We start from the raw sequence: 21,795 nt of genomic DNA, 5'->3' as shown, positions 1-21,795 counted from the left end.
GGGGGGGGGAATGATACATATACAAATATACATATATACACATATATATGTATGCCATTGGGGACATATCTACATTGCTCTCCTATCTGCGGAAAGGACATTTTATTTGAAATGCAAAGCATGTCAGTTATCCAGTTCACCTGAAATGAAATTAATACTTACATATAGATACTCAATAGAAAAATCATATAAACTTTCTACAACTATGAAGATGTATAGAAAAGTCTGAGGAAACACAATCTGTTGCATACTACTCTCATTTAAATAACAACAATAATGATGATGATGATAGCTGACATTTATAGCACTTATGTGCCAGGTATTGCGCTGAAAGCTTTATAAATATTATTTCATTTGATTCTCACAATAATCCTGGGAAATAGGTGCTATTATGATCCCCACTTTACAGAAGAGGAAACTGAGGCAAACAAAGGTAAGTGACTTGCCCAAGGCCACATAGCTAGTAAGTATCTGCAGCGAGATTTGTTCTCAGGTCTTCCCGACTCCTGGCCCAGCACTCTAACCAATGTGACACCTAACTGCCTCCATAGTTTTAATCCTGATTACTTTAAAATGTATAACACTAACCCAAATCTGTGAAGGAACACTTACCACCATTCAAAATCAGAAAGAATATTAAAGGAATGAAACCACACAAATTCTGTTTCTAAAAATAGACTAACACATTGACCTATCAAAAATCTCACTTAAAAAGAGGGCAAGAAGAAAATTCCATACTGTAAGCTCAATTTTACAAACACTTAAAAAATAAATAGGTGATCACTAAGAGCTAGCATGAATTCAATAAGTTAAACCAAACTAACTTCATTTCCTTTTCTGATAATAGCCTAGTAGGTTGGAAGAATATCATAAACATACTATAGCCTCATTTTAAGAAGGCATTTAAAGGGCAGCTAGGTGGTGCAGTGGATAGAGCTCTGGCCTTGGAGTCAGGAGGACCTGAGTTCAAATCTGACCTCAGACACTTGACACTTACTAGCTGTGTGACCTTGGGCAAGTCACTTAACCCTGATTGCCTTGTCAAAAAAAAAAAGCATTTAATAAATCTTCAGATAAAGTTATGTACTCAGACGATTCATATTAGTCTGGAGATGATCCTGGATTGCTGAAAGCTATGTTAGTTTAATTTAATACAAGCTCTGGCAGCTCCTACCAACCTGGAAAGGGTTTGAATATATCTCTATATTTGTCATTGGAGTCCCAGGCTAATTCAGAGAAGCTTATAACTGAAAGGTTTGTTACTAAGTAATTATTTTTTTCAGTTACAGCAATTCAAAAGAACTATGTCTTTAGACAAAGAAAGTTTGCAAACTACATTGCTAGAAGAAATGCCCACACCTACAAAATCATGGATCCTTCGAATAGCTATCTCTTCTAAGTTGCATGAGAAAGGGGTAAAAACACTGCCCGTTATTTTTACAATTCCTTTGGATCTCTCCTTTGAGAATTCTTTCCTACGTTTAAAAGTGTCATCTCATTGTGTCCTTTTTATTATGGCAACTATTTTGTGTAGTTTTAATATTGCTAAGAAATGGTGATGACTGAGTTACCATTTAAAAAATATCTGTCTTCCATTTTTCAGAGTTTATACTTGTTTAAACAAATATAGTATATTCTCATCTTTATTCTTTCTTCTAAACTGATATTTAATGTGCCCTTTGCTCTAACTAGTCAAAGATCTATATTTACACAGATTTTTTTCTGTAATTATTTATTTGGATTATTATTAAGCATTAATAGTTTTAAATAGTACTAAGACTTTCGGGACATCCTACTATAACACATCAGATTCTGATGTAAGAGTGCCAAAATGGTGGTTCCACAAGAGTTACCAACAAAAATAGATCACTATAAAAATGCTGGCAGATCTGTTCCATTTTGCAAATTGCTGTCCACATTTAGACCTTCATTTATGAATATTCTTGTTAGGATCTGATTTTGCTGGATCTTGCGCGAAGTTCTCTGTAGACTGATTTTCTCAATTAATTTCCTGTTTTGTGAGGAAATGCTATTTGCATTCTTCAATTTTTTACAATTTTACAATTTTTTACAAATGGGCCTGTACTCTAAACAGGTGTTGCCCTTGTCTATCATCCCATTGCCTAAAGATAAAATTCCTTTGCCTGACATCTGGCAAGAATCTTCCATTGCAGTTTAATCTTATATTGTTCCTTCCATATCCTTTTTTTACCAAGCACAATGGACCACTCTCTGCTGCCTCCCAAATTCACTCTGCTTTCCCACTTCTGGGCCTTTGTTCATTCCCTCCTTCCTTCTTGAAAAACTCACCTTTCCTGTTTATTTTGCTGAATTCCTATCCATCCTTTAAAGCCTAATTCAAATGTCAAGTACTCCATGATCCCCACAGTCTTAACAACCTTTCCTCTTAGACATAACATAACATTTTATTTCAAAACTCTCTAATGAATTTATGATGTAATTCTATATATCTATCTTATCACCACCACTACCACTCTCTTCCCCAAAGAAGGCAAAAATTCCATTTTAACTAAATTTCATACCTTTTCCAGTGTCTAGTACTGGATTCTCCGCGTAGCAAGTGCCTGATAAATGTTTGTTGAATGAATTAATAATTTCGATTAAATGCTTGCTAGCTGAGGCACCTTCTGTGATCTTTAAGGCCTCCTGGTAGCAACTATTTTGCATAGGCTTATTATCTCTAAAAAAAAAAATGGCCATTTTTCATTTCTTAGAATTGACAGTTTGTTTAAACAAGTGTAGTGTCCTCTCATCTTTATCTTTTTTTCTAATCTGTATTTAATTTGTCCTTTGTTCTAACTAGTTAATGACCTGAATGTATAGACAACTGATTCAGAAATAACCATTTCATCTCTATAACCAGCCATATCCTTTCTGTTAAAATTAGCTGATTTTTCTGTTATTGTGTCCAGAACCTTTTTTCTCTCTTCTAGCAGAAAATATTCATGATGGAAAGATGTGAGGTTTCTGAGTAGTTTTTACCTTTATCCTTTTTCACTTGTTGTTTCAAAATGGTATTTCCCAAAGTAGATTTCACTACTCTTCCCTGGGCCAATCTGCATTGGAATCACTGAGTATCTAGGTCTCTGAATTAGTTTGGAGAATTTGTCAGATTTCTCATAGAATTCCCCTACATCTTGATGTCATTCAGGAGATGTTTGTACATAAGATACTATTATTTTCACATTGATGTTACAGTTGTGAGCAGTGAAACGGCAAAGTGTTTCCCATGAAATGGAACAGTATAGTATAATAGGACTCTAGATTTGGAAACCGAGATCTGGTTTGACTTTTGGCTACCTGTGTGACTTTTGACAAATCTCTTAACTTCCCTGAATATCAATTTTCTCATCTATAAAATGATGACGTTAAACTAAATCATCCTTAAATGCCTTTCTGTTTTAATATTCTATGAATCTATTTCTTATTGCCTTGGTATATATGATGAAAACAAGCAAACTTTTTATGTCTTACTGTCATATTTACAATAAGAAAGTTAAGATGATTGGTTCCTCCAATCATGAAGCAACTCACTGATCATTGTACAAAGATGGCATATTAAGATTATCAACAGTTAAATTAATGTTCACAGATGTTCTAAAAACTATTTGGTCTTAGCAATCTCAATCCCCTTTTCTGATATCACACTAGCTTCACTATGGAAACAAAAGAAGGTTGCATAGGATTGAGGATAGTTTTATGCTTTTCTGTCAATTTTTTGGGTTATTGTGGCCAAAAAATCATCAGCTTCCGTCTACCCATCAGCTTTTGGTGATAAACCTCTCTATGCTTATCTAGACTCACATATCACTAGACTTGTATTCAAAACCTTATAGCTTTGGAAGAATTTGTGAGAGCATGTGTTCTGCTGGCATAACTTTCAAGAAGCTAAGGTCACCTCTATGCCTGATGATGCATTATAGTGGGATTTTCATAGAGGAATTATTATTATATAACAGCCAAAAAATTAATTTGGGGATACATAAATATAAATACCACGTCCATATGAAGGGAAACAATCCATTGTACTTTGTACTTTTAACACCACCTGTGGAATATTCTGGCCAGTTCTGGGATTCATGCTTTAAGAAGGAGAATGACAACATAAAAATGGCTAGGATAGGGAAAGTTATTGGGCTTATGTCCTATGGAGACCAGTTGAAAAAACTTTTTTCAGGAGAAGGGGTATTTGAAAAAGAGATTTAGGCAGATCGTGAGGAAATACTCACCACATGGTGGAAAGCATACCAGACTCTGAATCAAGAGATAACTGAGTTCAAATTAATCTTTAAAATGGGGAATATCATATTTATAGTACCTACTTCACAAGTGTGATAAGGAAAGCCCCATACAGTTACTATAATAATAATAATAATGATGATGATAATAGCTAACATTTATATAGCACATATATAGGCACTGTGCTAAGTGTTTTATAATTATTATCTCATTTGATCTTCACAACAATCCTGAGACATAGGTGCTATTATTATCCCCATTTTACAGATAAGGAAACTGAAACAAACAAAGGTTAAGTAACTTGCTCAGGGTCATAAAGGTAGTAAGTGTCCAATTTAGAACTCAGGTCTTCCTGACTCCAGGTTCCATGCTCTATACCACTGCGTCACCCAGCTGCCTGCTTTCAAATATTATTGCTATTAATATTATTACTGACACAAAACAGCACTCTTTCTGAAATTAGGGAAACTGGGTACAAATCCTCCCTCTCAACTTGCCTTTTTTGCCTTTCTTTATCTTCTCAGTACTACCCAGAGTGCCTGGCACATAGTAAGCCCTTAATAAATGCTTTTTGACTGACTGAATTACAACCTGTGTGCCCATGGGCAAGTTATTTAACATCACTGGGTTTCAGTTTCCTCGTCTATAAAATGAGGGGGTTGGTTAGCCTCTGAAATTCCTTCCAGCTCCAGCTCTATGATCCTAGGAATACTAAATACTTGAAAAGCTATTATGTCTAGAGGAATTAGTCTGCTCAGTCCCAGAAAGCAAAACTAGATTCGATAATGGGTGGATGGTAGAGAGAGGCAAATTTTAGCTATTCATCATAAAGAACTGCCTGACATTGATGTCCAGTAATGGAATATTCCCTGTTGCTAGAGGAAGGCATTGTGTGGTCAAGCGGATTGCTGTTTTCGGAAGTCAGACACTGCTGTGTGACTTTGAAGAGTCTACGTTTCCAAGTCTATTTCTAAGTACTCAAAGATATGCCTTATAAGGGAGCATGTTCACACCCACTGTACAAAAGATAACAGAGCGCATGCTGCTGTCACTGACATTTCAAATGACAATATCCAGAAGAAGCAGAAGATTATTTAATACCAGAAGCTTGCCACTGCCACAAAATAGCTGTACTAGATGAAAGGCACTAGATGAAAATGACACTTTTTTCAGTGTCATCTCAGGAAGCAACACTAACGAAATCTCTGACCACCTAAAATTCTTGAAAAAATTCATAAAAATCTTGGGCAGCTAGGTGGCACAGTGGATAGAGCACCAGTCTTGGATTCAGGAGGACCTCAGTTCAAATCCAGCCTCAGACACATAACACTTACTAACTGTGTGACCCTGGGCAAGTCACTTAACCCCATTGCCCAACCAAAAAAAAAAAAAAGATTCATAAATCTTATTCCAACTCATCCTTTTTCACATTCAGCAATCTTTTGAACACAACAGTAGAGCATAAGGCAGCTAGTTGATTAAATGAAAATTACACGTAATTGCCCTTTTAATGATGCTGATGATCACAACTGTTGCTTTATATGTGAACATTTATTGCTGACAAAAAAAAATTAGTCATGATCAACAATCATTTCCATATTTTGACCTGGTAATAAGCGTACTCCAAGCCAGATCTTTCTATATTCCAATAGACACTGAATTCAAGTGTCTCCTTGGATTTCAGCTTCTGTAATAAAGAATGCCTTTTAGCTATTCCCAATGATCCCTTTCTTCCCTTATCATCTCATTTTAGTAGACTGTCTTGCAAAGTCAACCCCTTGCTAGTCATACTAACACATGCAGTTAAAGGTCCCCTGATTTGAGGATGTTGCTATGAAGGATGTTTGCAGATGCATTGTTAGCATGGATATGGGGCACTGGAGGCAGTGTTGTACAATGAAAAGAGTGCTGGGTTAGAGGACCTGGATTCAAATTCTACTTGTGATGCTTATTCTCTGTGTGACCTTACTCAAATCACTTAATCTCCCAGACCCTGTTTTCTCCTCCATAAAATGAGGGATGAACTAGATGGCCTGTGAGGTCTCTTTCAGCTCTAGAGCTATGATCCTATGACAACTGGAGAAGACTAGGATGAGTTTTTTCTAAATTTTGTCTTTAAAGAGTAAGCCTACAACTTACCACTTGAAGAAGCAAAAGAAAATTTTGGTAAATATCAAATAAAGAATAATAATTTTAGGATATATGAATATATACATATATGTGTATAAATACATATATGTATCTCACCATACTTTGCATTTGTCATTTTGCATGTGAATATTCTGCCTACTTCTAAGAGTAATACTTTAAGAGAGAAAATGTCCAGGAAAAATGGACAGGATGGTGACAATTCTGGAATTTATGTCATATAAAGACTAGTTGAAAGAATTTGGAGTATTCGAAAAAGAGAAGAGCACCTATTATGCAGCAAGCACTAGAAATGGTCTCAAAAGCCACAGTCTTTGCTTTTGAAGGTCTTAAAATCCAAGAGATTGCTTTTCAATAATTCAGGTGGTCAGAGACCTGTAAAGAGACAGACAATGTGTGTATAGTATGGGAAAGGGGAGACTAGGGGATTTTAGGAACACATGAAAGCAACATTTGTATTAATACAGGGCAGCTAAGTGGCACAGTAGACAAAGTGCCAGACCTGGAGTCAGGAAGACTCATCTTCCTGAGTTCAAATCTGGCCTTCAGATGTTTTCTAGCTATCTGACCCTGGGCAAGTCACTCAACTCTGTTTGTCTCAGTTTCCTCATCTGTAAAAGGAACTTGGGAAGGAAATGGCAAACCACTCCAATATCTTTGCCAAGAAAACACCAAATGGGGTCATAAAAAGTAAGACATGACTGAACAACATATTAATAAAGGTATTAATTATTAATATTAAGATAGTAATACATACAAACCGTATATAAGCACCAAGAGAATGCAGAGTAAAGCAGTAATCCTTGAGATAGTCATCATCAGTTAATACTGATGTATTGTGGGTTTTTTCCCAGTAAGCTAAGATTGAACTTATCCTTTTGAATTTACTGCCTTAATGTCTTCCAGTAAATATTTTCATACACAAAAATAAAATAGAAGCCAACATTACAAGTGCTAGATACGTACCATAATATTGTGACAGTATGAGAGCATGAAAATAGCGTATCATGGAAAAAATGAAGTTTGCCCTTAGTGCATATTCCAGTTCTAATTGCTGTACAGGACTGGGTAATAGTTACACAGAAACTTCTGGTGTGATTAGCAAATTCCAATGAGAAGGTACAGTGTTTCCAGTTCTGGTTCTGTGGGAAAAAACTTGTTCTCTCCCCCCCCCCACCTCCAACAACAACAACACTTGTATATGACTAAGGGATGCAAGCATGGGGATGCAAACATTAACAGTCTGATGGTGAAAACAGAATTATATATCACCAGCTCTATTTCCAGCCCGGCCAGTGCCAAAGAACAGGAATCTAGTAGTTCTAGCTGTCTCAATATATAAAGTTATGTTAGTATATGGGTCAAATAATTTATTTTTTTCTGTGCTAGTTTGCCACATCTTAAGAAGCATAAAAAATTAAAGAAGTTTTAAAAATCAGTATTTACATAAAGAATCATAAAAGTCACTGTTCCTGCCCTTTATAAACAGTTTAGTTTATGTAGTTTTCTACAGTGTTGGATACAAAATTATATTAAAAAAAGGAAATACATTTTTGTAAAAGTCATAGTATAATTATGAATCAATCACATAAAATACTGCATTTTTAAAAATATTCAATCAGAACAGAAAACATCTTTGTGTAGATGCAATCATTAACATACTACTTGCAGAAAAAAGGCAAAAGGAAAAATCACTTGCACCTCTCTGTGAGCCTTTTTTACTTATCCCTAGTGTACACCAATGTTCTATATTCACCTTTATCACAAAGCATTTATTAAGCTCCTACTAAGTGCCAGGCACTTGCTGGATACTTGGGATACCAGGTAAGAAGTAAAACAGTCCAATGGAGGTTTGCAAAGCACAAAGAACTCAGAATGTGATAGGCATACTAAGACATTATTGCTTCAGAATTCCCTATAAATTGTAAAGGTCAAGCAGGTATAGGCATTTGAAATCCACCCCTTCTTGATAAGATCTTAACTACAGAAAAGTTGACTGAAGGGCTCAAAGATGAAAGATGGATGGAAGGGGCACGTACAGGTCTCACTAAAATAAATGCAACCATCGGTTGCATGTTTGTATACAATTCCATTTATGGTACAACACATATACAAGCATGTACACAACTGCATATATTATACATAGCCTCAGCTCCTTGGCAGAAAATTATTTTTACTGTTAGGGTAGTCAGAAGTACCTAGAGAGAGGGTTTAAATGAAGTTGTGGCTTGCTCTGACCCTGGGTCCTAAGCTCTGGCCCGTCTCTTGGGGCTTGAAGTTCAGAGGTAAAGAGATGGTCAGAAATGAGGTCGGGTAGCTGCCACGGAGGGACAGGACACGAGCCCTACCTCGTTTATTGTGCGTTCCGTGCTTCTTGGCCAGGGCGAGCTCCCTCTGGATCCTGGTTTCCAAGTACTCTTGTTTCTTGCCCAGCATCTCCTCAGTCTCCCGGAGCCGGGCCAAGGCCTCCTGGGGGCTGGGAGCGGCCTTGCCCTTGGAGGAATTTCCCCCTTTGAAAAACTTGCCCAACTTGCTCATGGTGGCTTCTTTGGGGACCCCCAAAGCACCGAAGGAGGCGTGGAGACCCAGCAGCCCCCTGGGGCCGCACCTGGAGGACAGGTGACTAAGATAGGTCCTCTCCCTGCCAGGCAGTGTAGTCTAAGCTCCTAGAAATCAACAAAGTGTCAGGGCAAGGAGTGACATACACTCTGAGGCACTTCCTGACCATCGGGTCCGGAGCCCCGCCCCAGCAGTCCGGCGGTGCAGGCTACCTGTGCTGGGCTGAGGAGTGGGAAGGGCGAGGGAGGAGAGTTTTGGAAGCCAGTGTTGGCTCTTCCGTTTGTTCCTCCGGAGGAAAACAGGTGGTGAAGAAACCCCGAAAGAGGCGGGGTGGGAAGCCGCACACTGGGGACCCTGAGCCCCGTCCCTTAGAGGAGCATCCCAGGAACTGGGAACGAATTATGGAGAAGGCACCGAAAGAGCAGCTCAGGTATACATGTAGTATACACCATCGATACTTGGGCGTGTATGTATAGCTGTGCCTTTCTTCTGAGATGACTTCTTATTTACACTATGGATGGCTTGTATATACATAGCTGTTTGTATGTTGCACCCTCATTAGACTGTGAGCTTCTTAAGAGCAGAGAACTGGTCTCCCCCTCCCCCTTTCTTTGTATCCCCAGTGCTTAGCACACAGTAAAGAATCGATGCTTCTTGATTGACTGCCTGACTGTCACCCCTCCCGGACTGCATATTGCAAAGATCACTGAATTAGGAGTCAGAGGACCTGGTTTCAAAAAACATCTCTGACAGCTGTGGTGTGACCTGGGGCAAGTCACTTAAACTTTCTGAGTCTCAGTTCCCTTAACTACAAAATGAGGGAGTTTGACCAGATAGCTTCTGAGGTGCTTCTAACACCTTACCTATGATCCCACCTATGTAAACAGATGCAGGTGTTTTTGTGTATTTATGAAAGCTCAGGTGTGTGTGTGTGTGTGTGTGTGTGTGTGTGTGTGTGTGTGTGTGTGAAAGTGGCTTACTCTGTATGTATAGAGTGAATAGGTTCTGTAAGATAATCTTTACCAACATGGATTTGGAATGGTATGGCAATCTCTTTTCCTAGTGGAAGGACTTTGGGAAATGTTTAGTTGGATTCATAAGGATTCTTAAACTTTCTATGTAATCCTATCTAAAAAAGGCTGCAATTGTTTTGCTAGCTGAAGTTGGGTCTATTTTCCATCTATCATATACATACAAGTATTAAGAAAGGATAGAAAATCCTAGTAAGAGAGGATTGTTATTTTTTTTTAAACTTATCTTTTTAGTGCCAATTTCCCCCCCCTTAGGCAGTTGGGGTTAAGTGACTTGCCCAGGGTCACACAGCTAGTAAGTGTCAGGTCTGAGGCCACAGTTGAACTCAGGTCCTCCTGACTTCAGAGCCAGTGCTCTATCCACTGCGCCACCTAGCTGCCCCAAGAGAATTGTTATTTTGCTCTTACTATCTGATTCCCATCATCAGAGCCACAAGCAATGTTTGCTAACATGAAAGGTAAATTGACATTATTAACAAGGAAATGACATCATATGACAAGAAAATGGTCTTAGAAAAGTTAAGTGACTTGTCCATTGTCACAGAACTAAACAGTATATGATCCGAGATTCATAGAATCATACATTTAACACAGAAATGAGCCTGAAAGGCCATTTACTACAACTTCTGCATTTTTAAGATAAGGTAACTGAGGCCCTGGAAGGTTAAGTGATTTGCCCAAGGTCACATAGATAGCAAATATCAGATATCAAAGCCTCTGACTCTCAAATAAGTGCTCTGTCCACTGGACTCCTCTTCCTGGGGCCTCCTCAAACCTCGGTCTTCTCTCTCTGATGCTTTATCCAGTATACTGTGTTGACTATGAAACAATTACAACTACCAGGAATGAATGTCCTGCCAGAACTTCAAATGCAACATTTCCGAAACTGAACTCAGTACTTCCTCACTGCTCATCCCCCACCATTTCTCTGATCAACATCTCCATTTCTGTTGAGAACATTCATGTTCCCAGTCACCCAGGCTCATATCCTCAGAACCATTTTTGACTCTTCACTATACTTCGCTACATGTGGAAGAGTGGTGTCAAAACCACTCTTCACATTTTAGCCTTGATACCTTAAATAGGAGAGAACGTACGTCAATCATTGACAGAGACCTTAAACTACATGCTAAAAACAGAAGACCTTCAAATGAAAATGAAGTTGCACAAGAAAACATGTTCAGATAGACTAAGAAAAGTTGGCCACATCCCAGGGATCATCTACAAATTATCAATCTAGTAGATTGGGGTAAATTTTTAGAAACTGGAGCATGTGGCTTCCTTGTGCAGGTATCCTTCCCATTCCACCCACTTTGGCCCAGGATGTACCTTGTAAGCCTTGAAAGGTCTGAAAGATTTGGGACTTCCTATTTTTTCATTGATAGCCTAGTAGAATTCCAGATCAACTAAGGGTAGTGTCTACATTAGGAACCAAGGACAGATGGATATAGATTCACCATGTTTGAGGGAACCTTCTTAAACACCCCACAAATGAGAGAGAAGAATTTACAGCAACCAGGAGCTATGAGTTACCCTACTGTGCACTCTAAGCTTAAGCTCACTTTCCCCTGGACTCCGAGAGTATTTGTGGAAGAATATGTCACTCATTTTTGGGGGGACATTTCGTATTAACTGTTATAACTATACAACCTTGGTAAATACCTCTCCCTAAAAGCTAATTAAAACTAGTTAGTTAAAATGATTCTCAGTGGATAACATTGGAGGGAAGACACCAAAAGGGGCTCAAGTCAGTGTCATTAGAGAAAGTCACCCCATTTACCTTCAGAGGGTGTGCCTAGAACCCCAGGTGGGAGATAATAGCCAAGCTCTGAGGATATGACTCATAAAAGTGATTTAGAGTGGGATAAGTCAACAAGTCAGACCAACAAATATTTAGAACTAAGCACTATGCTGCCTTGGAACTTATAGGAGCCATATTTAATCAGTTCCCAAGTTCTATTGATTAAACCTCTTCAATATTTCTTGCATCTGTACTCTTCTCTACACTCCCATTGCAACCATTTTAGGCTTTTATCTATTCTTATCTAGTCTACTGTAATAGCCTGCTAAGTACTCTTTCTCACTCCATTCTATTTACTATCTCCAATCCATCCTCCACACTGACATTTAAGAAATCTCACTAACACATTTTTCTGATCATATCACTCCACTAAGCAAAAACTTTAATTGGTTTCTCATTACCAGGCAATGGGATTAATTGGAGAAAGTATAATTTCTAGATCCTGGCATTTAAGGCTTTCTACAATTTGCCTTCAACTTACATTTACAGTTTTATTTTACATTCCCTTTTATATATTCTACATCTCAGTCAAACTGGTCTTTATTCCATTACCTTTTCTGCTCTTCCTTCTTCCATTAATCGTGCTTCTTAAAATTTTCAGAACATTTACCCTGTATCACTCTTTTTGCATTTATATTACTCTCCTTTACATCACATTTATTAATGTGACTTTATCCCATTTGGATTGTAAGCCCTTTGAGATTTTGGGGGGTATCTATCTTGAATCCCATTGTCCAGCATTGTGTTTTGTATAACACTTCATAAATGTTTTTATAACTAAATATGTTGTTGGATTTATGCATTTTTAACATTGGATTAGTGAGGTAAGAATCATAAGGAAACATAACAAGGATCTCATCCAACCCCTTAATTTTGTAGATGAGGAAACTGGGACCCACAGAAGTTGTCACTTTCCCAGGCTCACATATGTAGTAAATAGTAGGTCATTGCTTTCAATCCAGACCCTCTGATTCCAAATCCAGTGCTTTTTCTTCTATACCACAATATGGGTGTGGATAGCCTCAAATACAAATAATCTTTGTAGCCCCAAGGCCTAGTAGAGTGACTGACACATAACAGATATTTAATAAAAGCATATAGAATTGAATTCAATCCTTCTTAACACCTAGAGAATTTATTTAATTTAGAATTTGAGTATACTGCCTTCAATTACTTTCTTAAAAAGTTATATTTTTTGGTCAAAGGATATGAACAGGCAGTTTTCAGATGAAGAAATTAAAGCTATCCATAGTCATATGAAAGAATGCTCTAAATCACTATTGATTGGAGAAATACAAATTAAAGCAACTCTGAGGTACCACATCACACCTATCAGATTGGCTAACATGACAAAACAGGAAAATGATAAATGTTGGAGAAGATATGGGAAAATTGGAACACTAATGCATTGTTGGTGAAGTTGTGAACTGATCCACCCTTTCTGGAGAACAATTTGGAATGATGCCCAAAGAGCTATAAAACTATGCATACCCTGTGACCCAGCAACACTACTTCTAAGACTGTATCCCAAAGAGATCATAAAAATGGGAAAAGGACACACATGTACAAAAATATTTATAGCAGCTCTTTTTGTGGTGGCAAAGAATTGGAAACTGAGGGGATTTGGAAATGGCGCACTAAGTTGTGGTATATAAATGTAATAGAATACTGTTGTTCCATAAAAAATGCTAAGTAGGAGGACTTCAGAAAAACCTGGAAAGACTTGCATGAACTGATGCTGAGTGAAGTGAGCAGAACTAGGATAATATTGTACACAGTATCAGCAACATAATGCACTGACCAACTTTGTTATACTTAGCTCTTCTGAGCAATTCAATGATCTAAGACAAATCCAAAAGATTCATGATGGAAAATGCTATCCACATCCAGAGAAAGAACTATGGAGTTTGAATGCAAATCGAAGCATACTATTTTCTCTTTTTCGGTTGTTGTTTTTGGTTTTTTGTTTTGTTCTGATTCTTCTTTCACAACATGACTAATGTGGAAATATGTTTAATATGATCACACATTTATAATCTATATCAGATTGCATGCCATCTTGAGGAGGGGAGGGTGGAGGTGGGGGGAAATTTAGAACTCAAAATCTTGTAAAAGTGAATGTTGAAAACTAAAAATAAATAAAATATATTTTTAAAAATTATATTTTTTATATCTTGTCTTCTCAACTATATTATAAGCCCCTTGAGGTCAGGGACTATCATTTATTTCTATATGTCTCTATTCTTGTCCCAAACTGCTGCCTAAGTAGGCACAAACGAGGTACTTAATAAATACTTGTTGGATTAAATATTTCAGGAGTGGTTATGAGACAACTTTATTAAGGGCATTAAAAAAGAAATGGATTCAGGGACAGGTTAGATTTTAAAAAGAACTGTATTAGTTATTCAAGTATATCTTTATATATCATTGTGGGAGACAGAGTAGGGCCAAGGTAAATAAAAGTTAGAGCATTAAAAGTTTGCCACTTGCAGAGCAATTGTAAATGAAGATTAAAAAGATCTATGAAATTAAAATGAGTAAAAAAAAATTCAACTCCAGCCTTCTCACACGTAAGCACCAACAGACAAAAGGCCATACTTGCAAGTCAGCAAATAAATAAAATATATTTCATTACTATTCCAGTAATGGAGGTGTAGAAAATAAACTTTTTTTTTTAAATCAAGTGATTTACAGACTGAAAATGTCCCATTAATCTTCATTCAATAGTATAAACCACAAATAAGGTTTCATAAAGAGTGCTCAGCAGCCAGTATATTTTTCAATTTCTAATCTCAATTGATCTCAACTAATGAGGAAGCTATTGTTTAGAAGAATGATCATTCTTGGTTTGATTTAGCATAGTTAAGATGGCAGGGAAATTGGAAAATTATAGATCTAATAAGAGACAACAGAAGTCAGGCTAATTGATACATTTATGCTGCCCTTTGAAATTGCATCCATTTTTAGAATGTCAAATGAACTCTAACTAAGTAAAGAAGAATCATTCTTTAAGCACGCCATAGGATTGTCACCTAATAGTGATTTATCAAGCAGCTAAACATGTATGGGCACATTCTTCAGGCATATATCTTTCAGTCTAAACCAAACATCCATGGAATTCACATAACTGATCACTATAATGAGGGAAGAAACAACAATTTTGGGGAAATAACTTTATAGCAATAAAGTATGACAGATTAAAATTATTTTTCAAGTTGAAAAAAAAAGCACCCATTGCTTTGTCCCATAATAAAGAAATACTTAACATGCATCTGAGTGTCCATCATGTTTTTTCTGTATATACTATATGCCTTATGTTGGCTTAATAAGTCAAAGAATCTACTATCAGAGTAAATAATGCTAAGAACTTTTCTATGTCACTTTGTTGTTGTTGTTCAGTCATGTCTCTTCATGACCCCATTTGAGATTTTTTTGGCAAAGATACTGAGTGGCTTGCCATTTCCTTCTCAAGCTCATTTTTCAGATGTGGAACTGAGGAAAACAGGGTTAAGTGACTTCTCCAAGGTCACTTGGCTATTAAGTGTTTGAGTCCAGATTTGAATTCATGAAGATAAGTCTTCCTGACCCCAGGCCTGGCGCTCTATGCACTACACCACTTTGCTGCCTGCATTCTCTATTTGGATAACCCTAATGGTTAAGAAGCTTTTCCTCATAGCAAGACAAACCATAATTGCAATTTCTTTACACTGGTCTCTGGGATCAAGGAAAAAAAAGTCAAATTCTTCCATGTGAGAGCCTTTCAATTACTTGTAGGTAGTTATCATGTCCATTCTAAGTATTCTCAGTTCCAGGCTAAACATCCCCTGTTCATACCCTGATCCTCCTATGACATAAAAGCAGGGCTTAGCATAGTATCTGTCACATGTTGTTCTTCAGTTGTATCTGACTCTTCGTGACCCCATGAACCATAGCACTCCAACAGCATCCATGGGGTTTTCTTAGCAAACAAACTAGAATAGTTTTCCATTTCCTTCTCCAGTGGATTAAGGCAAACAGAGGTTAAGTGACTTGCCCAGGGTCACATAGCTAGTAAGTGTCTGAGGCCAACTTTGAACTCAGATCTTCCTTACTCCAGTGCTCTATCCACTGAACCACCTAGCTGCCTCCAATCTGGCACACAGTAGATATTTAATAAATGTTTGTTGATTGTTTAATTGAGTGATACAGTGAAAAAGTGCTGGATCTTGAATTAGCAGACCCATATTTGAATCCCAGCATTGCCCCTTATACTCTTGGAAAAGTCACTTACCATATTTAGGCCTCAGTTTACTCACATGTGAATCGAGGGGAGTTGGATTAGATTGGCTTTATAAACTGTACTCAATCTAAGTCTGTGATCCCCTCCTTCTCTATGCTAAACTTTTCAATATTCTTCTTTTAAAAATGCTACCTTACTGAATACAACATTTCTGATGTGGTCTGACTGGCTATTAAAATAGCTAGATGAAAAGTTATGAGATTCTGAACTACAATAATGGCAATCAGAATGGAAAGGAGGAGAAAGATAGGAGAGATACTCTGGAAACATATTTAGAAAGAAAGAAAAAGAAGGAATAGTGATGACTTTGCTCTTTTAAGCCTGAGTGACTGTTAAGATAGTGGTGTCACTATCAGAAAAAGGGAAACTAGAAGAGTCAGGGAGTACTACAAGAGAAAGAGCCATGTATTAGAAGGGAAGGAAAGGAAGGGAATAAACATTTATAAAGTGCCTACTATGTGTCAGGTACTATGCTAAGCACTTTACAAATAATATCTCATTTAATTGATCCTTACAACAATCCCTTGAAGTAGGTGCTATTATTATTCCCATATTACAGCTGAAAAAACTGAGGCAAGCAGAAGTCAAGTGACTTGCCCAAGGTTACACAGCTAGTAGGTGTTTGAGGCCAGATCTGAATTCAGGTCTTCCTGACTCCAAGTCCAGGGATCTATCCACTGTATCACTTAGCTGCCTCTTGAAAATCGGGGCCTGAGTTCAAATCCCAGCTCTCCTACTTACTATCTGTATGTCCTTGAACAAGCCACTGAACCTCTTTATGCCTCAGTTTATTTATCTATAAAATGAAGGGGTTGGACTAGATAGCCTTCTGCATAAAAATCATACTTTTAGCAGTGGGAGTGGTTAAGGGTGCCACAGCACAGAGAAGAGAGAGAAGAGACCACCTACACTAATAGAATAGGAAATATTAAGGAAGATTAAGACAGGTAAGTTGGAAAGGTAGGGGTAAAGCAATGTCACAGTTGCTAAGGGATGGTGACAAATGCTGCTGCAGAGAGGTCAAGGAGAAGAGGAATTTAGAAGAACCCATCAGGATTTGGAAATTAAGGTCATTAGTGACCTTGAACACAGTAGTTTAGTAGTGATAGAAATAGAAGTCAAGTTACAAAAGGTTGAGGAATAAGCGAATGGTGAGGAAATAGAGGCGGAGTTTAGACTACTATAGGATTTTGACAGATATAGAGCTGGAAAGGATAGTGCAGGTCATCTATTACAACTCTTTTTATAAATGAAGAAACTGGGGCCCAGAAAGACTATGTAACTTGCCCAGTATCACACAGCTAAAAAAAATGGCAGACCTAGAATTTTAACAAAGTTGTCTGACTTCCATTCCAGCAAAATCTTTTACTTCAAAAGGGAAGGGGGGAATGTGGGATGAGAACTGAAGATGGCAGCAGGATGAAGGAAAAGATTGTTTTTAATCGAGACACCCATATTCTAATCTGATGGCTTCCCTCAACTTTCACAAGCTCAGCTTCTGATTGCTTTCCTCAGCTTGTCCAAAAAATGACTCTTTTTATTTGCCTCTTGTGCAGAGGACTAGACTTTTGGCTGCCCAGGGCTCAAGTGGCCTCATTTATGGAAGCTTAAGTTAGAAGGTACCTGAGAGGTCATGTAGGTTAGCTCCATTTTATAACTGAAGAAACTGAAGCCCAGAGTGGTTAAAGGATGTGCGCCAAGTCATACATGGAACTCTATGAGAAACAGCCATATTGGCTTGATTTACTTGAATTACTCAAGTAACTATATAGGTAAAGACACTGTATAGAGAGAAGCTAAGTTGCTCTCCATTCGTTCTCTATATGAATGACTTCCACCCAGACTAGTATGGGAATTAAGTTCCCACCAAGAGGATAGATCCTCTACTCTTTCTTGCCTAGAACACTGAGCTTAGAAATGAAAGCAATGTCTCTAGTGATAGAGATATCAACATAGTGTCCCCATGGACTGCAACTAAATCACTGACATATGTTCATGAAGTCTTGGGATGGATCTCTTTGTTATATAGCACTATCATTTCATCCATCAACCTGTGTGCTATGCTCTTTTCGGAATACAAAACGAATTAGACTTGGCACTTTTTCTTTCTAGAGCTACATTTATTAGAACAAAGATGCATAATTAAATCAAGGATGCTTTTTGTATAGATGTTTTCATAGCAGCTTTTCAGAGTCTGGTTGATAGGCAACCTCCCAGTGCCTTTAGCCTCACAAAAGACACATGCATCTTGGACCCCAACAGAGTTACTCAAGTAAGATGGGGTTACATCAAGGCTGGGGGAGTACTAGGAGTTTGGCACAGGGGTCTTTTATACTGTTTACACTACTTGTCCCTTAGCAAAGCCTGATTGTATGGATGCAGCTATTGTAGTTCGTGGGGCCAGCTGCATATTTTGAGGATTAAACTATTCTGTCAAGTTTCCAATAGTAATTGTACGTGAACTTGAATGCCAAGAAGGGAGAGTTATTTAATTGGATCACTCAGTTGAAATCACCTAGAGTAACCTGAATCTGTTTCCTCCACACCCTAGCCACCCTAATGCCCTCTTTTAAATCTTTTTGAGTAACCTCAAAACTTTGGAGGCCATCAGAAACCATTAAATGATTACAACTGTAGCCTCCTTCACTGCAATTCAAGTCATGGTATGAACTTTAAAGTTTTGGAAAATTTAATCAGGAAAACAAAGTATTTTCACCTTAAGAGATGAGCGATTCGCACTAATTATCTTATGAAATAGAGTATTCTCTGTCCTTTTAAAAAATATGTTCTATAAATGTTTATTAGTTTATCTTGCTCTTCCATTAAAAAAAAAAACAATCTCATGAGATAGAATAGTAAATAGACTCAGCTACACAATTGGTATTTCTTGTTTTATCTATATTTCCCAACACTTCATTTAGCACCAATTTTGAAATCAGAGATATGTAAAGTCTGTAAATGTGCTACATATAATACCTGCCATTATCTCAATTTCACTGAAATTTCTATAATTGGTGTTACTGAACCAATTTAGAATCTAAAAATCACAATTATGATGTTGTGCTTTAGCATTACCACCAAAGGTACCAAAACAGGTTAGGATATTTTTATGATTGACTTTGGTTAAAAAAAAAATCATGATTTAGTAATTATGATCAGAATGTTAAAAATAAGGCCTTAGAGAAACAAAACCTTCTGGTTAAAAACAAAACTAAGCTCGGAGTGAGTGAAGAATCGTTTATTTATGGTTCTTGTGAGAGAACTGGGCAAACCTCTCAGAAGAGATTGGGACGATTACAGAAGCCAGAAAAAGTTTTATACTGCTAGAACACCTGGACTCCTCTTTTCCAGGCCCGGATTGGTCCGTTCCTTTCCAGGTTACAATCTTACACATCCACCCATCCCACATCCCCTCGACATACTCCCCCACCCCATCCCTCATCATCCAAAAGCCTTTGTCCTACTTAGGACTAGTTAAAACTGGTTCGGCCCTCTAGAACTTTGGGGTCTATTAAAAGATTAGGGCCCTTCTCATTGGCTTGCCCTTTCAAGGTTTTGTAAATGTGTTAAAACAATGTAACTTCTTTGCTGATATTGTAAGACGTCAAAGGTTATCTTATTGTGGGAGCATGATACTTTGTCCCTTACAAGAAGACAGAATATTCCTAGATTAAACGACTAACTGGAAGATGTTCATTGATTCAGCCATATCTATTGAACACTAGTATCCAGGAAATTTTGCAAACTAAGAATAATTACATAAAGGAAAGGGAAAATTTCAGAACTACTAAATCCCAGAGAGACCAATAGCAACTGGACCCTGATACAGTACCTTGCATCGAGTCTGGGAAGGTCACTGGATTTTACAATTATGTGATATCAGTTGGTATCCCTCCTCTAAAGTCTTATCCTTTTATCATTCTTCATTTGGAAGTGGAGGTGACTCAGGGTTCTTGCAGATTTTATCAAAGAAGCACAGTCTTTAAAAGACTCCCAACTCTTGGTGATAGACAAAGGTCTTTTATGTATGGACCAGCCTAATTAAATTCAGAGAGGCTCATCTCCAAAAGGTACATCACCAAGTATTTTTTGCTTGTTTGTTTGTTTGTTTTTTACCTAAAGCACAGATCTGATCATGTCACTTCTCTACTCAATAAACTCCAATGGCTCCCTATTGTTTCCAGAATCAAATACAAAATGCTCAGTTTGGCTCTTTATAACCTAACCCCCTCTAACCTAACCTCTCTCTTTTCAGTCTGGTTACACTTTATTCCCTACCACATACTCTTTGATTCAGTGACAGGGGCCTGCCTCCTTGTTGTTCCACGAACAAGACATTCTATGTCTTAGCTCCTGGTATTTTCTCTGGCTGTCTTCCATACTTGGAATGCTCCCCCTCCTGACTACTGACTTCCCTGGCTTTAAGTCTCAACTAAAATCCTATCTGTTACTGGAAGCCTTCCCCAAACTTTCTTATTTCTGGTGCCTACCTTTTTAATCATTTCCTATTTATCTTATATGTAGCTTGCTTTGTATATATTTGTTTGCATTTTCTCTCCCCCATTAGATTCTAAGCTCCTTGAGGGCAGAACTCTTTTGCCTCTTTTGTATCCCCATCACTTACCACTTAGATGGCACTTAATAAATGTTTACTGATTGACTGATTGATTAACAGAAGCTCATAAAGACCATCTACTAAGGCACCAAGGGAAGAAGCAGGTGATAATCTTGCTGTACTTGTACTTAGACCACATCTGGCTAATTATTTTCAGTTCTGGTCACCACATTTTAGAAAGAACAACGATAAACTGTAGAGTGTCTAGAGGAGGACAAGGAGGATGGTAAAGATCCTCTACTCCATTCCTTACAAGAATTAGTTGGAAAGGAACTAGGAGAGTATAACTTAGAGAAGGGAGGCCTGAAGGGAAGGAGGGAAATGAAAAGTATTTGAAAGCTTGTCGTGTGAGATACTAGATTTGTTCTGTTTGGCCTCAGAGAGCGGACCTAGAAGCAATTAGAATAAATTTGAAAGAAGTAAATTTAGGTTTAATGTAAGGAAAAACTTCCTAACAATTAGATATATCCAAAAATAGAACTTATGATGTAGCTGGTTCCCCCTTACTGGAGGTCTTCAAAGGCTAGATGACCACTGGTTGGGTCTGCTATAGTGGGGATTTTTGTCCTTGTTGTTGTTTTGGTTAGATCAGATCAATCTATAAATTAACAAGTATTTCGTTACCAAAAAATGGTGATTTTTTATAATTTCATTTGGTTGACAAACTTAGCACTGGCTATGGTTCCATTTACTAAACATCCTGTTAGATACCCTAGCTTGATTTCTTTATGTTGTTGTTGTTCAGTCATTCAATCATGTCCAGCTCTTTGTGACCCTGTGGATCAACTGTTCAAAAAGTTTTCTTGGCAAACACACCCAAGTGGTTTGCCCTGGGTCACACAGCAAGTAAGTTTCTGAGGTCATATTTGAGCTCTGGTCTTTCTGACTCTAGGCCCAGTGTTCTACCCACTGTGCCTCTTAGGGTTTCTTTATACCTTTGGTCTAATTGAATTGGAAATTGAAATACAGTGAAAGGCACAAAGCAAGAAACAATCCCGTATGTCCTACTCATCCGTGACATTTTACCCACCAAAAAAGGGTCAAATATAGTAAAAAACATTTTTACTGATTTATTTGAATAGCTTAAATTATAAAATCAGCA

At 37.6% G+C, this 21,795-nt stretch overlaps 1 protein-coding gene across 1 annotated transcript in view; it reads right to left on the bottom strand.

Moving 5' to 3' along the window:
- LOC114054153 (charged multivesicular body protein 4c) overlaps positions 1-9,089 on the bottom strand; it is a 32,229-nt gene extending 23,140 nt beyond the window's left edge. The window contains exon 1 of the mRNA XM_027877300.1: positions 8,757-9,089. Coding sequence (XP_027733101.1) covers positions 8,757-8,946 — 190 coding nt within the window. The 5' untranslated portion in view covers positions 8,947-9,089. The remainder of the gene's footprint in view (positions 1-8,756) is intronic.
- Positions 9,090-21,795: the final 12,706 nt, after the last annotated feature.

This window comes from Vombatus ursinus, unplaced genomic scaffold (genome assembly GCF_900497805.2).
Source record: "Vombatus ursinus unplaced genomic scaffold, bare-nosed wombat genome assembly UNPS02014812.1, whole genome shotgun sequence".
NCBI lineage: Eukaryota > Metazoa > Chordata > Mammalia > Diprotodontia > Vombatidae > Vombatus > Vombatus ursinus.
Note: the sequence above shows the minus strand (reverse complement) of the source record. Positions and strands in the feature narration are given on the sequence as shown.